The 20,828-nt window shown below is 37.9% G+C and overlaps 3 protein-coding genes and 1 long non-coding RNA gene across 6 annotated transcripts; 1 reads left to right on the top strand and 3 right to left on the bottom strand.

Annotated features, from left to right (window-relative positions):
• On the bottom strand, positions 1 to 2,544 carry LOC122021494 (WD repeat-containing protein 87-like). The gene has a single exon (XM_042579614.1). The coding sequence runs from the start codon at positions 2,542 to 2,544 to the stop codon at positions 1 to 3; it is 2,544 nt and encodes an 847-aa protein (XP_042435548.1).
• Positions 2,545 to 3,178: 634 nt separating this feature from the next.
• LOC122021648 (UDP-xylose transporter 1-like) lies at positions 3,179 to 4,770 on the bottom strand. The gene is made up of 6 exons (XM_042579794.1): positions 4,650 to 4,770; positions 4,367 to 4,551; positions 4,225 to 4,292; positions 4,017 to 4,149; positions 3,763 to 3,924; positions 3,179 to 3,657 (listed from the first exon to the last, which is right to left on the bottom strand). Exons 1-6 carry the CDS (start codon positions 4,768 to 4,770, stop codon positions 3,376 to 3,378), a joined length of 951 nt encoding a protein of 316 aa, XP_042435728.1. The 3' UTR covers positions 3,179 to 3,375.
• On the top strand, positions 3,589 to 4,737 carry LOC122021649. 2 transcript variants are annotated; one of them, XR_006122597.1, is made up of 4 exons: positions 3,589 to 3,915; positions 3,993 to 4,270; positions 4,374 to 4,553; positions 4,633 to 4,737. It is a non-coding gene; the product is annotated as an uncharacterized LOC122021649 (long non-coding RNA). The 2 variants fall into 2 exon arrangements; XR_006122598.1 differs by having other exon boundaries at positions 4,374 to 4,517; positions 4,633 to 4,736.
• A 511-nt stretch (positions 4,771 to 5,281) lies between the features above and the next one.
• On the bottom strand, positions 5,282 to 18,288 carry LOC122021459. Of its 2 annotated transcripts, none has more exons than XM_042579576.1 (5): positions 17,901 to 18,288; positions 17,773 to 17,814; positions 13,716 to 14,043; positions 13,588 to 13,629; positions 5,282 to 5,576 (listed from the first exon to the last, which is right to left on the bottom strand). In XM_042579576.1, exons 1-5 carry the CDS (start codon positions 18,253 to 18,255, stop codon positions 5,474 to 5,476), a joined length of 870 nt encoding a protein of 289 aa, XP_042435510.1. In that variant the 5' UTR covers positions 18,256 to 18,288; the 3' UTR covers positions 5,282 to 5,473. The 2 variants fall into 2 exon arrangements, with proteins under 2 accessions (XP_042435510.1, XP_042435511.1); XM_042579577.1 differs by having other exon boundaries at positions 5,282 to 5,573.
• Between the last annotated feature and the right edge of the window lie 2,540 nt (positions 18,289 to 20,828).

The raw sequence follows: 20,828 nt of genomic DNA, 5'->3' as shown, positions 1-20,828 counted from the left end.
TCAGGTATGCTTTTGCCTTCGAACTTTTTCTAGTCGCTTCATGAGAACCATCTGCCCCAACCACGTAATTCCAGCCATCATTGCTATCACACCAATTGTTGTCCAAGCACTCCTTCCATTACTTGTGCTTTCTCCTTTATCTCTTCCTTGGCTTTTTACCTCCTTGTTTGTGTGTCCTGCATCTTCATCTATTGACTTTGACTCAGCAGTAGAAAATGGTTTATTTCCTTCATCTTCCCCATCCCTCATCGTTGGTGCCAAGATAGAGGATGGGGAATATGTTCCAGAGATATTTGCATCACTTGCCTCTCTTTTGTCATTATTCTCCATATTCATGCTGTTTCTTTCATTGATAATCTTTTCATTTTCTTCTGTAATAACCATTCCTCTCAGCCTTTTCCTGTCAATCTGAATCTCTTCCTTTGATAAGGCAGGCAGACGAGAGATGGAAGCTATATTGTCCATTCCTGAATTGCTCCCGTGGCTATCTTTTACTGGTTTGTCTAAAGCTTTCAGCTCCTTGTTACTTTCTGAATTGATTTTCAATATAGATGCCCTCTCCAACTCCATTTTAGTCATTGAGTGTTCTTCTCTTGTAATGCAAGAGTTAGGATCCTTGCTATTTCTTTCTCCTGCCAAACTCTTTGAACTTGTTGGTGTTAACATTGATGAAGAAGATTGAACAATCTTTTCTGCACTTGCCTTGCAACTCATGTCTGCCTCTCCTACTTGCTCACTTTCAAAAAGCATGGCGTCACCACTCACTGTCTTCTCTCCTTTTTCTACAGATGAAATCGAGGAGGAGACTTCAGTCTTGTGCGACAAATCTGTATTTTCTGGTATCGGCATCAAAGGAGAGGGCATTAATGTTTTCTTTTTTTCACAATTGCTCAGTTCAGCACTTCTTCCTTGTTCTTCCCTTGTCATGGATTCCTCAATTTTGCTTTGGGTTTTCTGCAGCTGTGGCATCAGCAAAGGGGACTTCTTCTCCAAACTTGTCGTTTCATTTGAACTCTCTTCATTTGTTGGCACTGACATTGTTGATGAAGAAGGAAGAGTTCCTCTGATATTTCCACTAGGAGCAACTCCTGCTCTTATTGCAGCATTTGCTGAGGTTGGATCTGAACGAGCAGAGATTCTTGTAGCAATCAATAGCTGTTCTCGTTCCTGAATATCTTCTTCTGTTTTTTTCTCTTGCACCAGATTATCATTTTCCAAATTGCTTCTGTCGATTCCTGGTACTTGCATTTTGGTCTCCATCGTCTCGACCTCTTCCTTTTCTGTTTCATATACTCCATGTTCTTTTTGGTTGCTCTCCGTCTGACGTTTTTCAGTCTCTGGCATCAGTGGAGGAATCAGTTCCACTGTTCTCTTACTAGTGTATTTTTCTTCTTCGTGCATTGCCTCCATGTTTGTAGGTTCCTCTTTATTAGTTTCTACAAGCTCACTTTCTTTATTTTCCATCATTGGAATGGGCAAATCAGGTGTGATCTTTGCTCTCTTATGACCACTGATTTCTTGTTCCTGTTGTTTTTGTCTTCTCTCCGTCTGACTTTCTGCAATCTCTGGCATTGAAGGAGAAAGTATCTTCTCCTCCTTTATCGTGCCACTTTCTTGCCCTTCTGTTACTTCCATAATTGGAGTTTTCTTTTTGCTCATTCCTCCTAGATCACTTTCTTCCTCTGCTAAGTTTGGAACTAGCAGATGATGAGAGGATGTGATCTTTGAACTATCACTGTCACTCACCTTTTGTACTTTTTCTCTGCTCTCCATTTGGCCTTGTTTAGTCTCTGGAAGTGAATCTGGCTTCCTCTCCAACACTTCCCTTGTCTCTTGCATTATCGGTTCAACTTTGCCAATTCCTCCAAGCCTACTTTCTTCATTTGCTTGCTTTGTGACTGGTAGAGGTGAGGATGTGGTTTTTGCACTCTCATGATCACTGACCTCTAGTTTTTCTTCTTCCTCCTCCTTTATACTTTCCTCTTGTGCATGCCTAACCTCTGGCATTGGCATAGGAGGTATTATCTTCACTTTTTCCTTTTTTTGCCCTTCTCTAACCAACATTGTCGTAGGTTCTTCTTTGACATTTTCTCCTAGTTCCTTATTTGCCAACTCTGGAACTAGTAGAGGAGGAAAGGATGTGATCCTTGCACTTTTGCCATCACTAATCTCTTGTCCTTGTTCTTTTTGCATCTCCTTCTTTCTGTCAATGCCTGTGTATGTTCTTTCTGCTTCTCTTGCCTCCCTCAAAGTAGGTCCTCCTTTGTCAATTCCTTGTAGTTCTTCATTTTCCAGCTTTGGAACTACAGCAGAAGAAGAGGGTGTGGTCTTTGCCCCACTCCCATCGATACTCTCTTGCTCTTCAGCTTCTTCTGGACTACTCTTTCTCTCTTTTTTTCTGGCCCTGGTACTTGGCGATCTGGCGAAGGAGCGCTCTCTCATGGATGATGCCTTCTTGGTTGAAGAACGACGGAGCCATGGAAATCTCAGTATAGAATGAATTCTAGTGTGTGTTGGTGGTGGTGGGTTGATGGAAGCGTCCATTGGCTTTGTCTTTGTTTTTTAATCAATTTGCTATGGATGCATGCATGCCTGGGCACATTGACTGGGGAACAATAAACAAACACCTAACAAATGGTTTTGAGTGTTCCTGTAGCATTGGGTTGCCTATTGCTGTTAAAAGTAGGGTAGAGAAGTTTATGTAGGGAGGAACAGTCTTCCATACATGGAAACTGGCTTTCCATATGCAATACTTTTCTTGCACTCCAAATACCTCATTATTCTGTTAAATTGGTTCGAAAAGAGGGTACCAAAAGATTGCTTAGAGGAGGTACACTTAGAATCTGTTCTTGTGTCAATAAGTAGCCCGTTCATAAGAATGCCATTTAGTTTTCTTGCACCTGCGGTTTCCATCTTCTGATAAATGCCTAGGATTAGGTCCTCAATTCATTCATAATAAGGCCCTAGAGCTCGTCGAGAAAAAAAAATAATATGTAAATTAGAATGAAAAGGAAAAATTGCATACATTCTAGCACTCACACGTAAGCAAAATGTGTGATAAAAAACAAGGGATAGTAAAAGTCATCCAAAGATTGGAGAGACAGACTCAATTGCTTCCAATGACATAACAAGAAACATATCATTTAAGTTTCTTTGTATTTATTACTTGGTGGTGCTAGTCAGAGAGTTGTCAGCAACTGCTGGAAGTCCATGCAATTTTTTGATATCATTGTTGTTTTTATCATGATTTTTGATCCGCAAAAAGTGGCGCTGTTTCCTTTGCCATCTGCAATGACCACATATCATCACTTTTCATAACAACACTCAAAACATAGACTTGAAAGACAGATTACGGTAACATCCAGAATATGAGGACTATCGAACCTGTGAAATGAGTAAAGTATCATTTGCTGATTTCTTTTTGCTCTCTTGCACAGAGAAGTATGAATAGAGAGCCATCCCAAAGATGGCAACAAGGATTCCTGCAATGTTTCTGCTCGTGAAGGGATCATGCAGCATAATGTAGCCGATCGAGAGAATGAGGCATGTCTTGAGGTGGCCGAGAACTTGATATGTCACCGGCGATGTTACCCCAATTACCAAAAAGGTGCTGAAGTTAACCGACACAGCAATCAAGCAAGACAGCACGATGAATGCCTGTTAATATACAACGAACATGAAATCTCAAGTCAAACAAGGTAGAAAGAAAATGTATCCTGTCGACTGTTCCAGTGCAGGGAATATTCATTCGAGCAAGCATACCAGAACCAGAGGTTTGTAGTCGTAGGCGAACACGTTTTGTCCGGTGAGCATCCGGTCCACAAATGGGCCAGTCGCAACTAGAATAGATGCTTGGTATGGAGATGATTGATACAAAAGTTGCGTGGAGGAAACTTTCAACCTCTTCTGAATCGTGTTCGTCATCTGCCATGCAGATTTATGGTCAAGAAAACATGAGGAGTACTGATCCTTTTTATGTTTTCTTCTTTCAGGAAAATCTGAAACAGAAAGGATACAATTTGGCTAATGCATGTAGTGGCAATCGCAAGAACGGAGACGATGGAGCCAAGAAGATTGAGGTTGAGATCGGTGACCGATGCAATGCCGACTCCAAGCAGGAGGAGAAGCAAAGCCAGCTTGATACTATGGCTGCAAACAAATTCTTATTTCGGTAAATTTCAAACACCAACATATCAACTCAGATAAAAAGTCTTTCCAGTGAACCTGAAAGTTTTCTTCAAGAACAGAGTCTCCAGCAGGACAGTAAAAGGTATGATGGCAAGTTTAGTCATCTGATACATCAGTAAAGACACTGAGCCCCTGTTCCATATTATAAATGTGATGTAGTTGACATAACACTACTTGCCTGGTAGAATCCAATGGAGTTGAAGCCGAGGCTGAGGTTCAGGAAGCCAACGGAGGTGCCGTTAAGGAGGCCAAAGAGAACCACCGTCTTCGTGTCGATTGATTTGGACTCAAAGAAGCGGAGGCGCTGCGCGACATGGAGCGTGCAGAAGGTCACCAATAGATGCCAGCTTGTTAGCGTTGTAGCTGTGAGATTCATAATATCGACATGCTTTTAGTCTTCTTCACTTGTTCAAAGTTGTATGACACCTTATCAATTTAACACAGGAGCTGAAGCTACTGACCGAAAGGGAAGCCAAGAGTGCTCATGAGAGCTTTGTTACATATGACAATCGAAACCGAGGAGGCAACCGAAAGAGCCAGCGACCCGACCACACCTAGCTGAAACCCAGAACTCTCAACCATCCTTTCCTGCTTCCTTCCGGCGATCGCTTATTGACTTTTGAGATGCGACTTGGATACTCGCATCGATGCGGGCGGCGGCGTTAATATTCGCGTGATGGACACCGTTCGTCAACGCGTCGGTCAACGTTAATTTTGTAGTCCATTCGACGGCGATGCGCCGATGGCAGTTGACAGGTGGAAACCAGTAGCCGTTATTGTTATGGTAGGTCTGGAACGTGGAAGGCAAATTTTTACTTCGCCAGCCTGCCGATAGATTTCGAATTGATCCTTTCTCTAATTTTGCATTAAGTAAGATTTCTAATTTATTATTTTCTAATTTTACATGTAAGCAAACTATATTTTAATACAAATAAAAATAAATGTTTTATAATTCGACCTTTGTGCATAATAGAGTTACTCGATATATAAACATATTGCATTTGAAGAGAATTTTTAAATGAAAGCAAGAAAGTGAAGATATTAATTGGCTTACTTATTTGATCTTTCTTGCTTCTTTAGATAAATGAAAAGGGAAAGAAATGATATTTTTACTCGTTGGTTTATTGATAATAATCCATGACACATTGTGCTCACACCCTTATTCGCACACACACATAGACACGTACTAGAGAATGGAAAGTAAGAACCAAGGAAGATTTTACACAATGAAGCTAAAAACTCAGAGATGAGGAGATATTGTGACAATAATTAATCCTTTTCAGGCTTACAGGAGTTTTACACGACGCCGATCGACCAGCACAAAAGCAAGCTCATCGAGGCCGGCAGCCCGATGGAGTTCCTGAAATAGGTAGTCCCTCCTGAAGCTGCTAAAGCAAGGCACAAAAATGTCAAATGCAAAATCATGCATGTTTCATGAGTGTTCTTTTGTTACTTTGCCATTTCATTTTCTTTTCTGTTTGAAGACTTTCACAATCGAAGAAGTCGAGTGTCTCATGCAGCTGTTCATCATTGGTCGAAGAGAGACATACACAAGGGAAGAAAATTATCAAATTTTCTCTTTTCCTTGAATAAAGTGGTACAATTCTATGCAAGCTCAGTTAGTGACACCATACTTTCGAACTTAAGGTAAACTATACGTCAAGACTTTGAACCATATACACCGAAGAAGAAGAAGATTGTAATATGTTGCAATCTTGCAAATGGGTTCATTCGGCAAAAAACATTAAAGCTGCCGTGAGGGTAAAGAAGGTCAAAACGGCACATTAAGTTGGGTCAAAATTAAAAGACGTCAATACCTATCCCAAACCGACTGGTAGTATTTCAGGATCGATTCGGACCAAAGCCGACCTGTTGGAAATCGCTATGTTACAACGTTACAAATGATTTGCAACGTTTACGTTGAGGAGATGATTGATTCATCTTCCTCAAATGTATGCTGCGATTAATAGTGCCTTCAAAGCATCGATTGCGAGCCGATGTTTTCATCTTATAAATAGGCGTCCAAGCAATCTCGAGAGGTATCGATCAAGGTGATCTTTAGTAAAGAGAAGAACGTTCGAGCAGCAGAGGTTTTGGTTCGTGGAGCTTGAGAAGAGTTTTTCAAATCAGTTTTCGTGATCGCTCTTCGACGACAAGCGGTGGCAAGCGGTGACCGGTGACCAAGTTCATCTTGAGAGATCACTGTGAGTTGTTACTGTTTTATTTCATGCTTGTTTCATGCCTTCAAAGATACTACACGACCAAACTATTCTAGAGTCAATCGACAATTTACAAGGCCGACCCAGTCCAGAGCCGATCGACAGTATTCTAGAGCCAACCGATAGTATTCCATGGCCAAGTTGATCGAACAGTGTTCCTGACAGAATAGAGCATCCGACCTACCAATCTTCCTAGCCGGGTCGAGTCAACCAAATTTTCTAGCATAGCAAAGCATTCGACCCATCAGTTTTCTCAGTCAAGTAGAGCCAACCAATCTTCCTGACATAATAGTGCATCTGACTCACCGGTCTTCCTGGCCGGATCGAGCCAACCAATCTTCCAAACAAAGCAGAGCATCCGACCCACCGGTCTTCCTAGCCGAGTCAAGCTAACCAGTCTTCTTAACAGAGCAAAGTATTCGACCCATCGGTCCTCCTAACAGAGCATAGCACCTAACACGCCAGTCTTCCTGGTACAATTCTATGCAAGCTCAGTTACTGACACCATACTAATTCGTTCGAACCTAGTGTAACTACACATCAAGACTTTGAACCATACACCGAAGTAGAAGATTGTGATAGGTTGCGATCTTGAAAATGGGTTGATAGGTGAACATTAAAGCGGTCGTGAGGATAAAGAAGATTAAAACGTCATATTGAGTTGGGTCAAAGTTAAGATTTAAATTAGAGCCGACCAAAGTATTCCAAAGTTGACTGGTAGTATTTCAGGGTCAAGTTAATCAGTCAGTTTTTTTGACAGAGCACAAAATTTGACCTACCAATCTTTCTGGCCAAGTCGAGCCAACTAATCTTTCTGGTATAGCAGAACATCCGATCCGTCAGTCTTTTCGGCCGGGTTAAGTCAACCAATCTTCTTGGTAGAACAGTGCATCCAACTTATCGGTCTTCCTAGTTAGATTGAGCCAACTAATCTTTCTAGTAGAGTAGAGCATCCGATCTGTCAGTCTTCTTGGCCAAATTTAGCTAACCAGTCTTCTTGACAAAGTAAAGCATCTGACCCACCAGTCCTCCTGATAGAGCAGAGCATCTGATCCACCAGTCTTCCTGGTTAGGTCGAGCCCACCGGTTTTCCTGACAGAGTAGATCATTCGGTCTGCCAGTCTTCTTGGCTGGGTTGAGCCAACGCGATCTTCCTAGCAGAACATTTGATTTGCTAGTCTTCCTGGCCGGGTTCAGCCAACCGATCTTCCTAGCGTAGCAGAGCATCCGACCTGTCATTCTTCTTAGCAGGGTCAACCTAACCAGTCTTCCTGGCAAAGCAGAGCATCTGACCCGCCAGTCTTCCTGGTTAGGTCGAGCCAACTAGTCTTCTTGGCAGAACAGAGCATTTAGCCCGCCAATCTTCTTGGTCGAATCGAGCCAACCAGTCTTCCTAGCAAAGCATCTGACCCGCTAGTCTTCCTGGTCGGGTTGAGCCAACTGATCTTCCTAGCATAGTAGAGGATCCGACCCACCATTCTTCTTGGCAAGGTCAAGCCAACCAATCTTCCTAGTAGAGCAGAGCATTCGACCTGCCAGTCTTCCTGGCTAGGTCGAGCTAATCGATCTTGGCATAGCAGAGCATCCAACCCATCATTCTTCCTAGCAAGGTCGAGCCAACCAGTCTTCCTAGCTGGATCGAGTCAACCAGTCTTCCTGATAAAGCAGAGCATCCGACCCATCAGTTTTCTTGACCGGATCAAGTCAATCAATCTTCCTGACAAAAACAAAACATCCAACCCGTCAGTCTTCCTGACCGGATAGAGCCAACAAAATTTCTAACAGAATAGAACTGAGCTGATCCACCAGTTCGCTTAGTAAAGTAGATTAGAGCAGACCACTAGGCCCATCAACCCTTTAATCTCAATTACTGACACCTAGATAGGGATCACATAACCCTCTAACTGTTGGATCGATACGCACGTGAGAGGGAGTGAATTATGTGGTTTTCAAAAACTTGTTTTCTTATTGTTTTTTTAAAATCACGAATGCAAACACAGTGGAAAGTAAATAAGAAATCGAAAACAAAAATCACAAGAAAATACAGTCGGTTTATGTGGTTCGAAGCCTTCGGCAACTCCTACTCGAAGACCTAGGTCCCATAGACCTACCGATAGGTAATCCACTAAAAACCTCTTCCAATATCTCTGGAAGAGGGAATTGAGACAAAAAGGATTAGAACAAGTGCAACACGCTACTCTTGTCCTTTTGCAGAAATTAAGTACACAAACAAAATTCGTTACTGACACCTAAGGATCGAAATGAGAGCGCTCGTGTGTCATTGTTGGTCTATTGGTCGCGATCGGAAGTCCTCGGAACAATCGTCGGGCACAGTAGCTTTGCAGCAGAGTCGTAGCAAAAGCCTAGTGCAATCGGAAGCTCAAACGGATGCGCAGTATCTCGTATATCAGTGTTCTTTCAAAGTCTTCTCGAGACTGCCTTAAATAAGGCTTGGAAGGCGCCTTCCATAGCTGTTGAAGGTGCCTTCAACCTGGTAAATTTGATCCTGAGCAGCCCGACACTTATCCGAGACTGCGTCCAAAATTTATCCTGTGGAAGGTGTCTTCTATGAACAATATAAAGGCACATTCACTGCTTGAAGACGCCTTCGGACACTGTTCATCTAAAGATAAATTTTCTCCTTTATCCTACAAAATAATGTTAGTCCAAATAACCTACAACACAAGGACAATAATAATTAATAATAAAGAGTAGTAATTAGTTCCTATTCTCCCAGAACCAGGAACTAGTCAAGGTCTCAGTTTAGGGATCACAAATGGACCTAAACTGGATCGACGTCTACTGCCCCTCAATCGAGACGCGTCCTCACAAGGTTACTCTCCTTTAGTGACTTACCTTAACTTACCAATTTGACAGACATCCGGTTAGCTTGTCAACCTATCTGGACTTCTCGTCAGCCCATCAACCTATCTGGACTTCATACCATCTATCCGGTCAGTCCATTGACCTAGCTAGATTTCTTGCTAGATATCTGGTCAGTCCGTCGACCTATTTGGACTTCTCTTGCACACTTAATCAAGTGGTTAGATCACAACAAAATATAAATCAACTTACTTGTCATTCATCAAAATCTGAGTTAGACCGTTACTGAAAACTGTACCAACACTAACATATTTGTCTAGACATAACCCTCTGACACCTAGACAAGGGTATCATGACCCTCTAACATTTTTTATGTTGGCATGACCCTCCTATAAAAAGCACTGCCCCCGCAATCTAAAGGAGGGGGATCGAAGACTCCTTGCTAGTTGCTACATACACTTATCTTCATTATGTTCTACACTATTCATCTTCTTTATTTTGGCATCATTGGAAACTGATTTGAGCTCCGGAGTGGACAATCGGGGCAGTCCAATCTCCGTTATAGCCCCTCCTTGGCTCTTTCATGCTGGTACAATTTCCCTAGGTCAAGGTTGACTAGGTTTACTAAACTTGAATTGGCTCAAGCTTGAGTCGTAATGTGCGAGTTTCGATGTTTGACAATATATGAAAATTATTTTGATAATGTATGAAGATTGCAGGAGTAATCGTCCGTTTAGAAAGATTGGTCAAGGTTGACCAGTTTAATGTGAAGAAGAGTTAAGTAGGTCAAGGTTGACCGGATACTTGATTGGGAAGTTCAACGGGAAGGTTGGCAGAAGATGAAAATCCAAGTGAGTCAGTCTTGACCGGACACTTGGTGGGAAAGTCCTAGTGAGTGAAGTCAGACAGAAGGAAAATCCTGGTGAGTGAAGTCAGGTGAAAGACCTAGTGAGTGAAGCTAGGCAAATGGAAAATCATGGTGAGTGAAGTCAGGTGAAAGCCCTACTGAGTAAAGCTAGGCAGATGAAAAATCTTGGTGAGTGAAGTCAGGTGAAAGTCCTAGTGAGTAAAGTTAGGCAAATGAAAATCCTGATGAGTAAAGCAAGGTGAAAGCCCTAGTGTAAGGAAGTCCTGGTGAGTGAAGCTAGGCACATGGAAATCCAGGTGGGTCCAGGAGGCCCGGACACTTGACATTGAGAGAAAAGTCCAAGTGGGTGAAAGGATTGACCGGACACTTGGTGACGAAGTCCCAACAGGTCAAGGTTGACCGGATGTTGGGTTTGAGAACCCTAGACATGAGTTAAGCAAGTTAGGATTGGACAAGTTGATCAGAAGATCAATTGAACCAGAGCTCAATCAATCAGCTGATCGATTGGGAGAGTGTTGTGAGAAAAGGGGCCCAATCGATTGAGTGATCAATTGGGAGACATTCTCACAAGCACAGAGAGGTTACCAATCGATCAGCTGATCGATTATGCACCGCCAATCGATCAGCCGATCGATTATGCACCGCCAATCGATCAGCCGATCGATTGGTGTTGGATTTCTCTCGAGGTTACGAGGAAGCCTGAATCGATCATTCAATCGATTTCGGGTATTTCCAGCGAAGAGCACAGAGGCACTCTGAATCGATCGGTCGATCGATTCAAGCCTCCCCAATCGATCAGCCGATCGATTGGGATATGATCGTTGCGCAGGCAGCGAGTTTTGGACGGCTGGGACTGCGCTGATCTAACATGGCAATCGATTGGGAGTAGGCCCAATCGATTGGGAGCCCTAGGAGCGTAGAATATAAAGTCGTTGGCAAACTTTCTTCTCCGCAGACTTCTCCCGATATTCTTCAACGAGCTCACATCTCTTCACGCCAGTTCTTGGAGGCTCTTAGGGACAAGTGTTGCTGCACTTCCAGGGTTTAAGAGACAATTTACATCAACAAGATCAAGCAAGAAGAAGGTTTTATTTGTATTCTTGTGCATTTTCTCCTTGCATGTGTTGTATCTTGTTGTGAGAGTCTTGTATGAGGTTTCTCCACCTCCGGTTGTATCCGAGGAGTTTATTTCTTAGTGGAGAGTGCTCGTGTGTGTGGATCATTGGATTAGTCACCTCTTCTTGATGTGGATACCAAGTAAATCTACTTATTAGCATTGGAGAGTTTGGCTTCGAATTTATTCCACTGCACATCATCATCTACGAAGCAAGCGAACGAGTGCAACGAGCTATTCACCCCCCTCTAGCTCCGAAGTGACCCAACATTTCACTCTCCGCAAACTCTTCTAGCGACGGGGGCAGTTCACCCGCCTCCTCCTGATTTCCAGCTCAAATTCCTTCCGTCGTCAACTTCCCTACCCTCTCATCGACTCGTCTGTCTACTCGATTCCCCTGGCTCCACACTATCCTTTGACTTCATGCCACCCTCCCACTCCGTACCATTGCCTCCAGCTCCTTGCTGCTTCCGGTCTGCTCTTGCAGATCTGATATGCTTTACAATCAGTCATTTTATTATAGTGCTATTTATTTTCTTCATATCATCGGAGGCTGACTTAAGCATCGGAGGGCTAGCCCCCGGTCTGTTTTCTAACAACCTAGTAGGTATCATTGACTGAAGACTTTCGTACACCTTCAATTCTTCTCTTTTTTAGGGGTTCGGCGAATCAGTCAACATAGAAGACAGCTCATCATCCCTTCTCCCTCCGAGCCACAGTAACTTGGTCAATATTTCAACCACATCACCGACAGTTCATCTATCTCAGCTTCTGGACGGAATCATGGGTCATTTAAATTTATTTGATGATCTTATTAGGAATGCATGATACTCATAGGTTGCCAAGCGCATCATCCTCTAACTGCTTGGCACATGTTACATAGAAATATTGTTGGATGTACGGCTATGGTGCAGAATTCACAGCAAACTATATCGATACTTCAGTGTAGACACAATTTTGAATGCTTTGCTTCTTACTTTGAACATTATGCTAAGAGTTTCATAGATTCCTAATAGAAATGGCTTAATTTTGGGAGGTCCCATGGATATTTTTTGCTACCTTTTCAACTTGTTCTCATACAAGTGCAATTATTGCATAACGAATACGCAATACACGAGATCACTTGGAAGATTTGGTCTATCAAAATTTTCTTTGGCATTGGCCCTAAGTTAACAGTGTTATTGGAGAATTACATATGGAAACAAAAACTATTAGTTTGGAATAGATTCTGCTCTTTATCACTCTCTCTTTGCTATAGGACTAAATCACCGCCTAAACTAAGTCTCCAAAGGAACTTTAGTTTATAATTCAAGTATCGAACTATAAACAACTCAAGGATACAAAACTCGGCTACACCATTAGCTGAATAACGAAAAAACCTTCAAAATCCTTGCCAGAGATAGGGCTCAACAGTTGGTTAAAAATGAATCGATCGAATTAAACAAATCAAAAATTGAACAAACCAAAAAAATTTCAAATCAAGTAAACCGATCGAATTTTTCTAAAAAACTGAATAAATCGAACCAATTAAATATCGGTTAATTCAATTTTTAACCGAATTAATTGAAATTTTAAAGCTAAATTAATTAAATTTAGATTTTGTCTAATTAATTACACATTTTATTTAATTTATTAAATTTTTAAATAAAAATAATTAAATTAATATCATTATTTAGTTTATTCAATTTAACTAAATTATAAATTAAAATCGAAATCGAATCGAATTAACTAAAAATCAAATTGAATTTTATAAAAAAAATTAAAAATTAAATTAACTGAACCAAATTTCAAAATTTAACCAATTCGGTTCAATTAATTCTATTTTATCGAATTTTTTGCTCACCCATAATCAGAGAGTCACAAGACCCACATGATCTTTTCTGCCTTGTGTTGGAATCACAAGTGCATTGGATACCAATGGTTGGGTGGAGCTGAAGACTGCTTTAAAAATGTCTGCTAGATATTGCAGCCTAAGATCACATAGTTGTAGATCAAAGTAACTCTCACTCAAAAACAGAGGGAGATCAAAAGAATTTCTCGTTGAAAAAAAATGACTAGACCGGACCTAGCTGTTTGAATTGCCAATAAACAAAAAAAGACAGGTCAACTATTACTATGTTCATCAATCTTTTAACTATCCAAGGGCTCCACAGACAGGTCAACTATATCATCATGTTCACTAATTTATGAGCTTGTTTGATAAGTCAAAGATGTGCGCCATCAATAATTTCAGTTCCACGAATTCGACTGATGATTACAACCTCCCAAATTTGACCAATTATATGTTGTCTCTTTCTTGTCCTTATTAGTGAGCAGTGTGAAGAAGAAGCTGAAAAGAGAGTTATTGATAATGGTGCTAAATCGAGAAAAAGTACCTGAAGGAGCGAGTGGTAATGGCGCTGGAGGAGGCATCGGACCTGCTTGTTCAGCCCCCAAAGGAACAAGCGTTCATGGCAGGAAGAACACGGCAGAAAGAACATGTTGTGGCAGAAAGGTTACTAACCGGAAGAGGCGCAAATGCTCGTGTTGGTGACGCCGCAGTCGCTGGCGAACTGGGAGGCCCTGGTGCTGTTCATGTGGAAGGATTTCAAGATGGCCGAGTTGTGTAGGATGGCGCAGAGGCAAGACAGTTCGTTTTCCACCTCGTTGCGGAACACCCTGCAGCAGGACTCCGGCGGCTTGCCGGTGGCGTTGAGGTACTGCGAGCAAGGCAGCAGATTCGCCGCGCACTGCTGGTCTTTCACTCCTGATGCCGTCGCCCCCATCGCTACCGCCAGCAGCACCAGCGCCGCCGCTGCTTTCTCCATATCGATGCGATTTCCCGAGCCGCTCTGAAATTGAATTGTATTCGTGGTCATCGGTCGCGACGGGACTTAAATTCGAGTGGATTTCGGATCGGGTTGGTTGGATCGGGTCAGCGTATTATTTATTACGCGACGACGACTGCGAATGGACGATCCAATAAAATTATGCAGCGGATTTGACAAATAAAATATAAAAATAAGTGAGTTATAATATTTTTTTTAAAATAATCATGTAATATTAAATTTTGCTAGGAATTAAAAATATTTTAATAACTAAATTTAAAATTTTCATTTCAATTGTTTTATGAAGTAATTCGATAAACTAATTGATAACTCTTTTTAATAAATAATTGATTAAGAATATTAGATTAATAAATTACTTCTTATAAGTATTTTCTAATTTACTGGGTGACTGATAGAAAATTCATATAAAATCAGATTAATTATTTTAAGAATTAATCGGTATAAATGCCAACTTAATAAAGGAAAAAAATCAACTCTGGAGAGACTAACGGGGTTAATTAAGAAGTTCTGAATTAAGTAAATTTTGGAGTGTGTGGAAAAATTTAATATTAAATATTTAATAATTTTGTTCAATACTAACACCCAAGATCAATTGAGTATATGTAGATTATTGCTACAGTGTAGTACCAAGGGTATTAATAATCGTTGGAATTTTTTAAAGTGTATTTAGTTTAAATTATCATGTCTAATTTTTATTATGTGATTATTAGATAATTATATAATTAAAATTATAAAAAATAAAGTATAACTAAGTATTATTTAGTACAATGTAAATAATGTAATAAAAATTTATTTGTTAGAAGATTTTAATGAATATATATATATATATATATATATATATATATATATATATATATATATATATATATATATATTCATATTTTTTATCAGTGGGTATTTTTGATGAAAAAATTTATTAACTCCAAAATAAAAAAAAAAATCAGTTTTATGAGATTTTTCGATTCCAGACTGTATGTCCTTTTTGTTGATGTGTCAAGTATGAAATATTACTTGAGAATCATCTATCAACTAAACTAAACTAAACAAGATTTTTATTTATAATCTTAAATAAATAATCAATATTATTAAAAATAACCCTAACTAAACACACATTTAAATAGCTCCTTCACTACAATATTCACACTATATCAAAAGCACAAAATTTTATACATCTTTCTACTTATTATAAAAAAAAACTTCTCAAATTCTTCATGATTCAACATTTTTAATTATATATATTTCTTTCTGTGATATTTTATTATTATATATAATTAATTTTTATAAAATTTAAATTCACGCCGTCCTAATCTCAAATAGCATTAATAATTTTCTCATCTCTCATCTCTCATCTCTCATCTCTTTCTTTTAATATTTTATTTTTTTAAATAGAAATAAAAAAATATTTAACAATTGGAACAGTTAGACTGTCGTGTCATGAGTCAGTGTACCACTGTAGTTTTGAATTAACCGGAAAGAAGGCCAACCACGGACCGAAGCTCTGGATTAAAAAAAAAACAAAAAAATAAGTAGGCCTTTCCACTTATTAAAAAAGAGGCTTAAAAATAATAGATGTCCATATGTGCGGCTCAATGATTAAATATTCAAAGAAATAATAAAAAATAGAATTCAAATTTTAAATATAATGAATCTCATAAGATCATTTAAATAAGTTGTATTTTAAATTTACTCGGAAATAATCAAGGTAAATTGCAAACATATAAATTACCAAAAATAATATTACTAATTTTCTAAAACTTCCTTTTACATTTTCAAAAATATTAATGACTAGGAATATCCACATTAGATATCCTATTTAAAAATTTTATTCTAAATTTTAGATATGATAATTAAAAATTTTTACATTAGTTACTCTGTTCATTTCTTAAATTATACATTTATGAACAGTACTTCTCTAAATTTAGAAAATAGAATATATTTCCTAAACATTATAAAGGAGAGAAAAAAAATAGAGAAGCTAATATATAGTGTATTGAAAAATAAATATCTAAATTTAATAAAATAATTTTTTTACCCTAAATTATGTATTTTAGATAGAGAAACTATGGTGGATGCTTTTAGTGTTTAGTAGGCCTTTTGGCTTAGGTTAGACACATGTGCTCAGTTTACTCAGACGGATGAATCCGTGAGAGAAAGGAAGGATGAATCCGTGAGAGAAAGGAATCAATGACGGGAGAAAAATCCCTAAGGGAAGGGAAAAGAAAGACAATGCAAAGAAAAGAATCCGAGGAAAGGAAGAGAGAAGAGAAGACAGAAGAGAATGGAAGAAGGGAAGTGGAAAAGGAAAAAAAAACAAGAGTGTCGGCCATGGGCATCATCGGCGTCATGCGATGTGTACCCAAAACTCTTGGAGGATGGACGCTTGAGCTCCTCGATAGAGCACTCGCGTGGGTCGATAAGGAGGAGGATGAGCTTGTCGATTGTGAAGCCCTTACAGATGGGTTGTGCCTTTTTCTTCTTCTTGGAGGTCTTAGAGGAAGTGATAGAGGGGAACTCCTATGGCGGTTGTTGTGGCAAGGATGTGTCAGTGTCATCGTCATTGCCCTTAGAGCATCCACAATCGTGGATACCCTCAAGGAGCTCCTTCAATGTTATGTCAACGCCATGTCAAAAGTAAGAACCTCTCCATTTCCCTCCACTGTCAAAAACCTCTCAACTACTCACATTTTTTTCATTATATAATTCATCTCTCCTTCAATTGATTGAAATCAATTAGAGATTATTTTTCATTATTGTTATTACCACCCAACAAACTCAATAGCATTTGGTTAAAATTGAATTGGCCGGATTAAACAAATCAAAAACTGAACAAATCGAAATTTTTTGAAACCAAGTAAATCGACCGAATTTTCCTATGAAAACTGAACAAATCGAACCGATTAAATATCGGTTAATTCGGTTTTTAACCGAATTAACCGAAATTTTAAAACTAAATTAATTAAATTTAGATTTTGTCTAATTAATTACATATTTTATTTGATTTATTATATTTTTAAATAAAAAATAATTAAATTAATATCTTTATTTAGTTTATTCGGTTTAACCAAAGTACAAATTAAAACTAAAATGAATTAACTGAAAATCAAACGGAATTTTATAAAAAATAATTAAAAATTGAATTAACTAAACCAAATTTTAAAATTTAACCAATTCGGTTCAATTAATTCTATTTTACCCAATTTTTACTCACCCAGAGTCACAAGATCCACATGATCTTTTCTGCCTTGTGTTGGAATCACAAGTGCATTTGATACCACTGGTTGGGTGGAGCTGAAGACTGCTTTAAAAATGTCTACTAGATATTGCAGCCTAAGATCACATTGTTGTAGATCAAAGTAACTCTCACTCAAAAACAGAGGGAGATCAAAAGAATTTCTCGTTGAAAAAAAATGACTGGACCGGACCTAGCTGTTTGAATTGCCAATAAACAAAAAAAGACAGGTCAACTATTACTATGTTCATCAATCTTTTAACTATCCAAGGGCTCCCCAGACAGGTCAACTATATCATCATGTTCACTAATTTATGAGCTTGTTTGATAAGTCAAAGATGTGCGCCATCAATAATTTCAGTTCCACGAATTCGACTGATGATTACAACCTCCCAAATTTGACCAATTATATGTTGTCTCTTTCTTGTCCTTATTAGTGAGCAGTGTGAAGAAGAAGCTGAAAAGAGAGTTATTGATAATGGTGCTAAATCGAGAAAAAGTACCTGAAGGAGCGAGTGGTAATGGCGCTGGAGGAGGCATCGGACCTGCTTGTTCAACCCCCAAAGGAACAAGCGTTCATGGCAGGAAGAACACGGCAGAAAGAACATGTTGTGGCAGAAAGGTTACTAACCGGAAGAGGCGCAAATGCTCGTGTTGGTGACGCCGCAGTCGCTGGCGAACTGGGAGGCCCTGGTGCTGTTCATGTTGAAGGATTTCAAGATGGCCGAGTTGTGTAGGATGGCGCAGAGGCAAGACAGTTCGTTTTCCACCTCGTTGCGGAACACCCTGCAGCAGGACTCCGGCGGCTTGCCGGTGGCGTTGAGGTACTGCGAGCAAGGCAGCAGATTCGCAGCGCACTGCTGGTCTTTCACTCCTGATGCCGTCGCCCCCATCGCTACCGCCAGCAGCACCAGCGCCGCCGCTGCTTTCTCCATATCGATGCGATTTCCCGAGCCGCTCTGAAATTGAATTGTATTTGTGGTCATCGGTCGCGACGAGACTTAAAGTCGAGTGGATTTCGGATCGGGTTGGTTGGATCGGGTCAGCGTATTATTTATTACGCGACGACGACTGCGAATGGACAATCCAATAAAATTATGCAGCGGATTTGACAAATAAAATATAAAAATAAGTGAGTTATAATATTTTTTTAAAATAATCATGTGATATTAAAATGGCTAGGAATTTAAAATATTTTAATAACTAAATTTAAAATTTTCATTTCAATTGTTTTATGAAGTAATTCGATAAATTAATTGATAACTTTTTTAATAAATAATTGATTAAGAATATTATATTAATAAATTACTTGTTAGAGTAATGATATATTCAAGAAAAAAAATTTAAAGAAAAATTTAAGATAGGTATATAAAGTCATGATCAATCATTATATTTTTTGTGGACCCCATCATTTTATAGGATGGGCAGCATATCATTTTTCTTACCTGTTATAAGTATTTTCTAATTTATTAATCGGTATAAATGCCAACTTAATAAAGAAAAAAAAATCAACTCTGGATAGTCTAACGGGGTTAATTAAGAAGTTTTGGATTAAGTAAACTTTGGAGTGTGTGGAAAAAGTTAATATTAAATATTTAATAATTTTGTTCAATACTAACACCCAATATCATTTGAGTATATTTAGATTATTGGTACAGTGAAATACCAAGGGTATTAATAATCGTTGGAATTTTTTAAAGTGTATTTAGTTTAAATTATCATGTATAATTTTTATTATGTAATTATTAAATAATCATATAATTAAAATATAAAGTATAATTAAGTATTGTTTAGTATAATTTAGATAATGTAATAAAAATTTATTTGTTTGAAGATTTTAATGAATAATCTAATTTAATATTTTATTATATTATTCTCACAAAATCATATATATATATATATATATATATATATATATATATATATATATATTATTTTTTTCCTTTTTTTCATGTTATTTTATCAGTGGTATTTTTGGTAAAAAAAATTATTAACTCCATAATAAAAAAAAACTCAGTTTTATAAGATTTTCCGATTTCAGGTTATATACACATTTTGTTAACGTGTCAAGTATGGAATATTACTTAAGAATTATCTATCATCTAAACTAAACAAGATTTTCATTGATAATCTTAAATAAATAATCAATATTATTAAAAATAACTCTTAATTAAATACACCCTTAAATAGCTCCTTTGTTACCATATTCACACTGTATCAAAAGCACAAAGTTTTATACATCTTTCTACTATTATAGAAAAAAACAAAAAACTTCTCAAATTCTTCATGATTCTACAATTTTTAATTATATATATTTCTTTCTTTGATATTTAATTATTATATATAATTAATTTTTATAAAATTTAAATTCACACCGTCCTAATCTCAAATAGCATTAATAATTTTCTCATCTCTCATCTCTCATCTCTCATCTCTTTCTTTTATTTTTTTATTTTTTTATTTTTTAAAATAGAAATAAAAAAAAGAATTTAACAATTGGAACAGTTAGACTGTCGTGTCAGGAGTCAGAGTACCACTGTACTTTTGAATTAATCGGAAAGAAGGCCAACCACGGACCGAAGCTCTGGATTAAAAAAAACAAAAAAATAAGTAGGCCTTTCCACTTGTTAAAAAGAGGCTTAAAAATAATAGATGTCCATGTGTGCGGCTCAATGATTAAATATTCAAAGAAATAATAAAAAATAGAATTCAAATTTTAAATATAATGAATCTCATAAGATCATTTAAATAAATTGTATTTAAAATTTACTCGGAAATAATCAAGGTAAATTGTAAACATTTAAATTACCAAAAATAATATTACTAATTTTCTAATACTTCCTTTTACATTTTCAAAAATATTAATGACTAGGAAGATCCACATTAGATATCTTATTTAAAAATTTTGTTCTAAAATTTAGACATGATAATTAAAAAATTTTACCCTATCCATTCTTTAAATTATATATTTATGAACAGTACTTCTCTAAATTTATAATGGAATATATTTCCTAAACATTATAAAAGAGAGAAAAAAAAATAGAGAAGTTAATATATGGCGTATTGAAAAATGAATATTTAAATTTAATAAAATAATTTTTTTACCCTAAATTATATATTTTAGATAGAGAAACTATTGTGGATGCTTTTAGTGTTTAGTAGGCCTTTTGGCTTAGGTTAGACACTTGTGCTTAGTTTACTCGGACGGATGAATCCGTGAGAGAAAGGAATCAATGACAGGAGAAAAATCCCTAAGGGAAGGGAAAAGAAAGACAATGCAAAGAAAAGAATCCGAGGAAAGGAAGAGAGAAGAGAAGGCAGAGAATGGAAGAAGGGAAGTGGAAAAGGAAAAAAAAAAACAAGAGTGTCGGTCATGGGCACCATCGGTGTCATGCGATGTGTACCCAAAACTCTTGGAGGATGGACGCTTGAGCTCCTCGATAGAGTACTCGCGTGGGCTGATAAGGGGGAGGATGAGCTTGTCGATTGTGAAGCCCTTACAGATGGGTTGTGCCTTTTTCTTCTTCTTGGAGGTCTTAGAGGAAGTGATAGAGGGAAA

The sequence above is a fragment of the Zingiber officinale genome, chromosome 9A (assembly GCF_018446385.1).
Source record: "Zingiber officinale cultivar Zhangliang chromosome 9A, Zo_v1.1, whole genome shotgun sequence".
NCBI classification, from domain to species: domain Eukaryota; kingdom Viridiplantae; phylum Streptophyta; class Magnoliopsida; order Zingiberales; family Zingiberaceae; genus Zingiber; species Zingiber officinale.
Note: the sequence above shows the minus strand (reverse complement) of the source record. Positions and strands in the feature narration are given on the sequence as shown.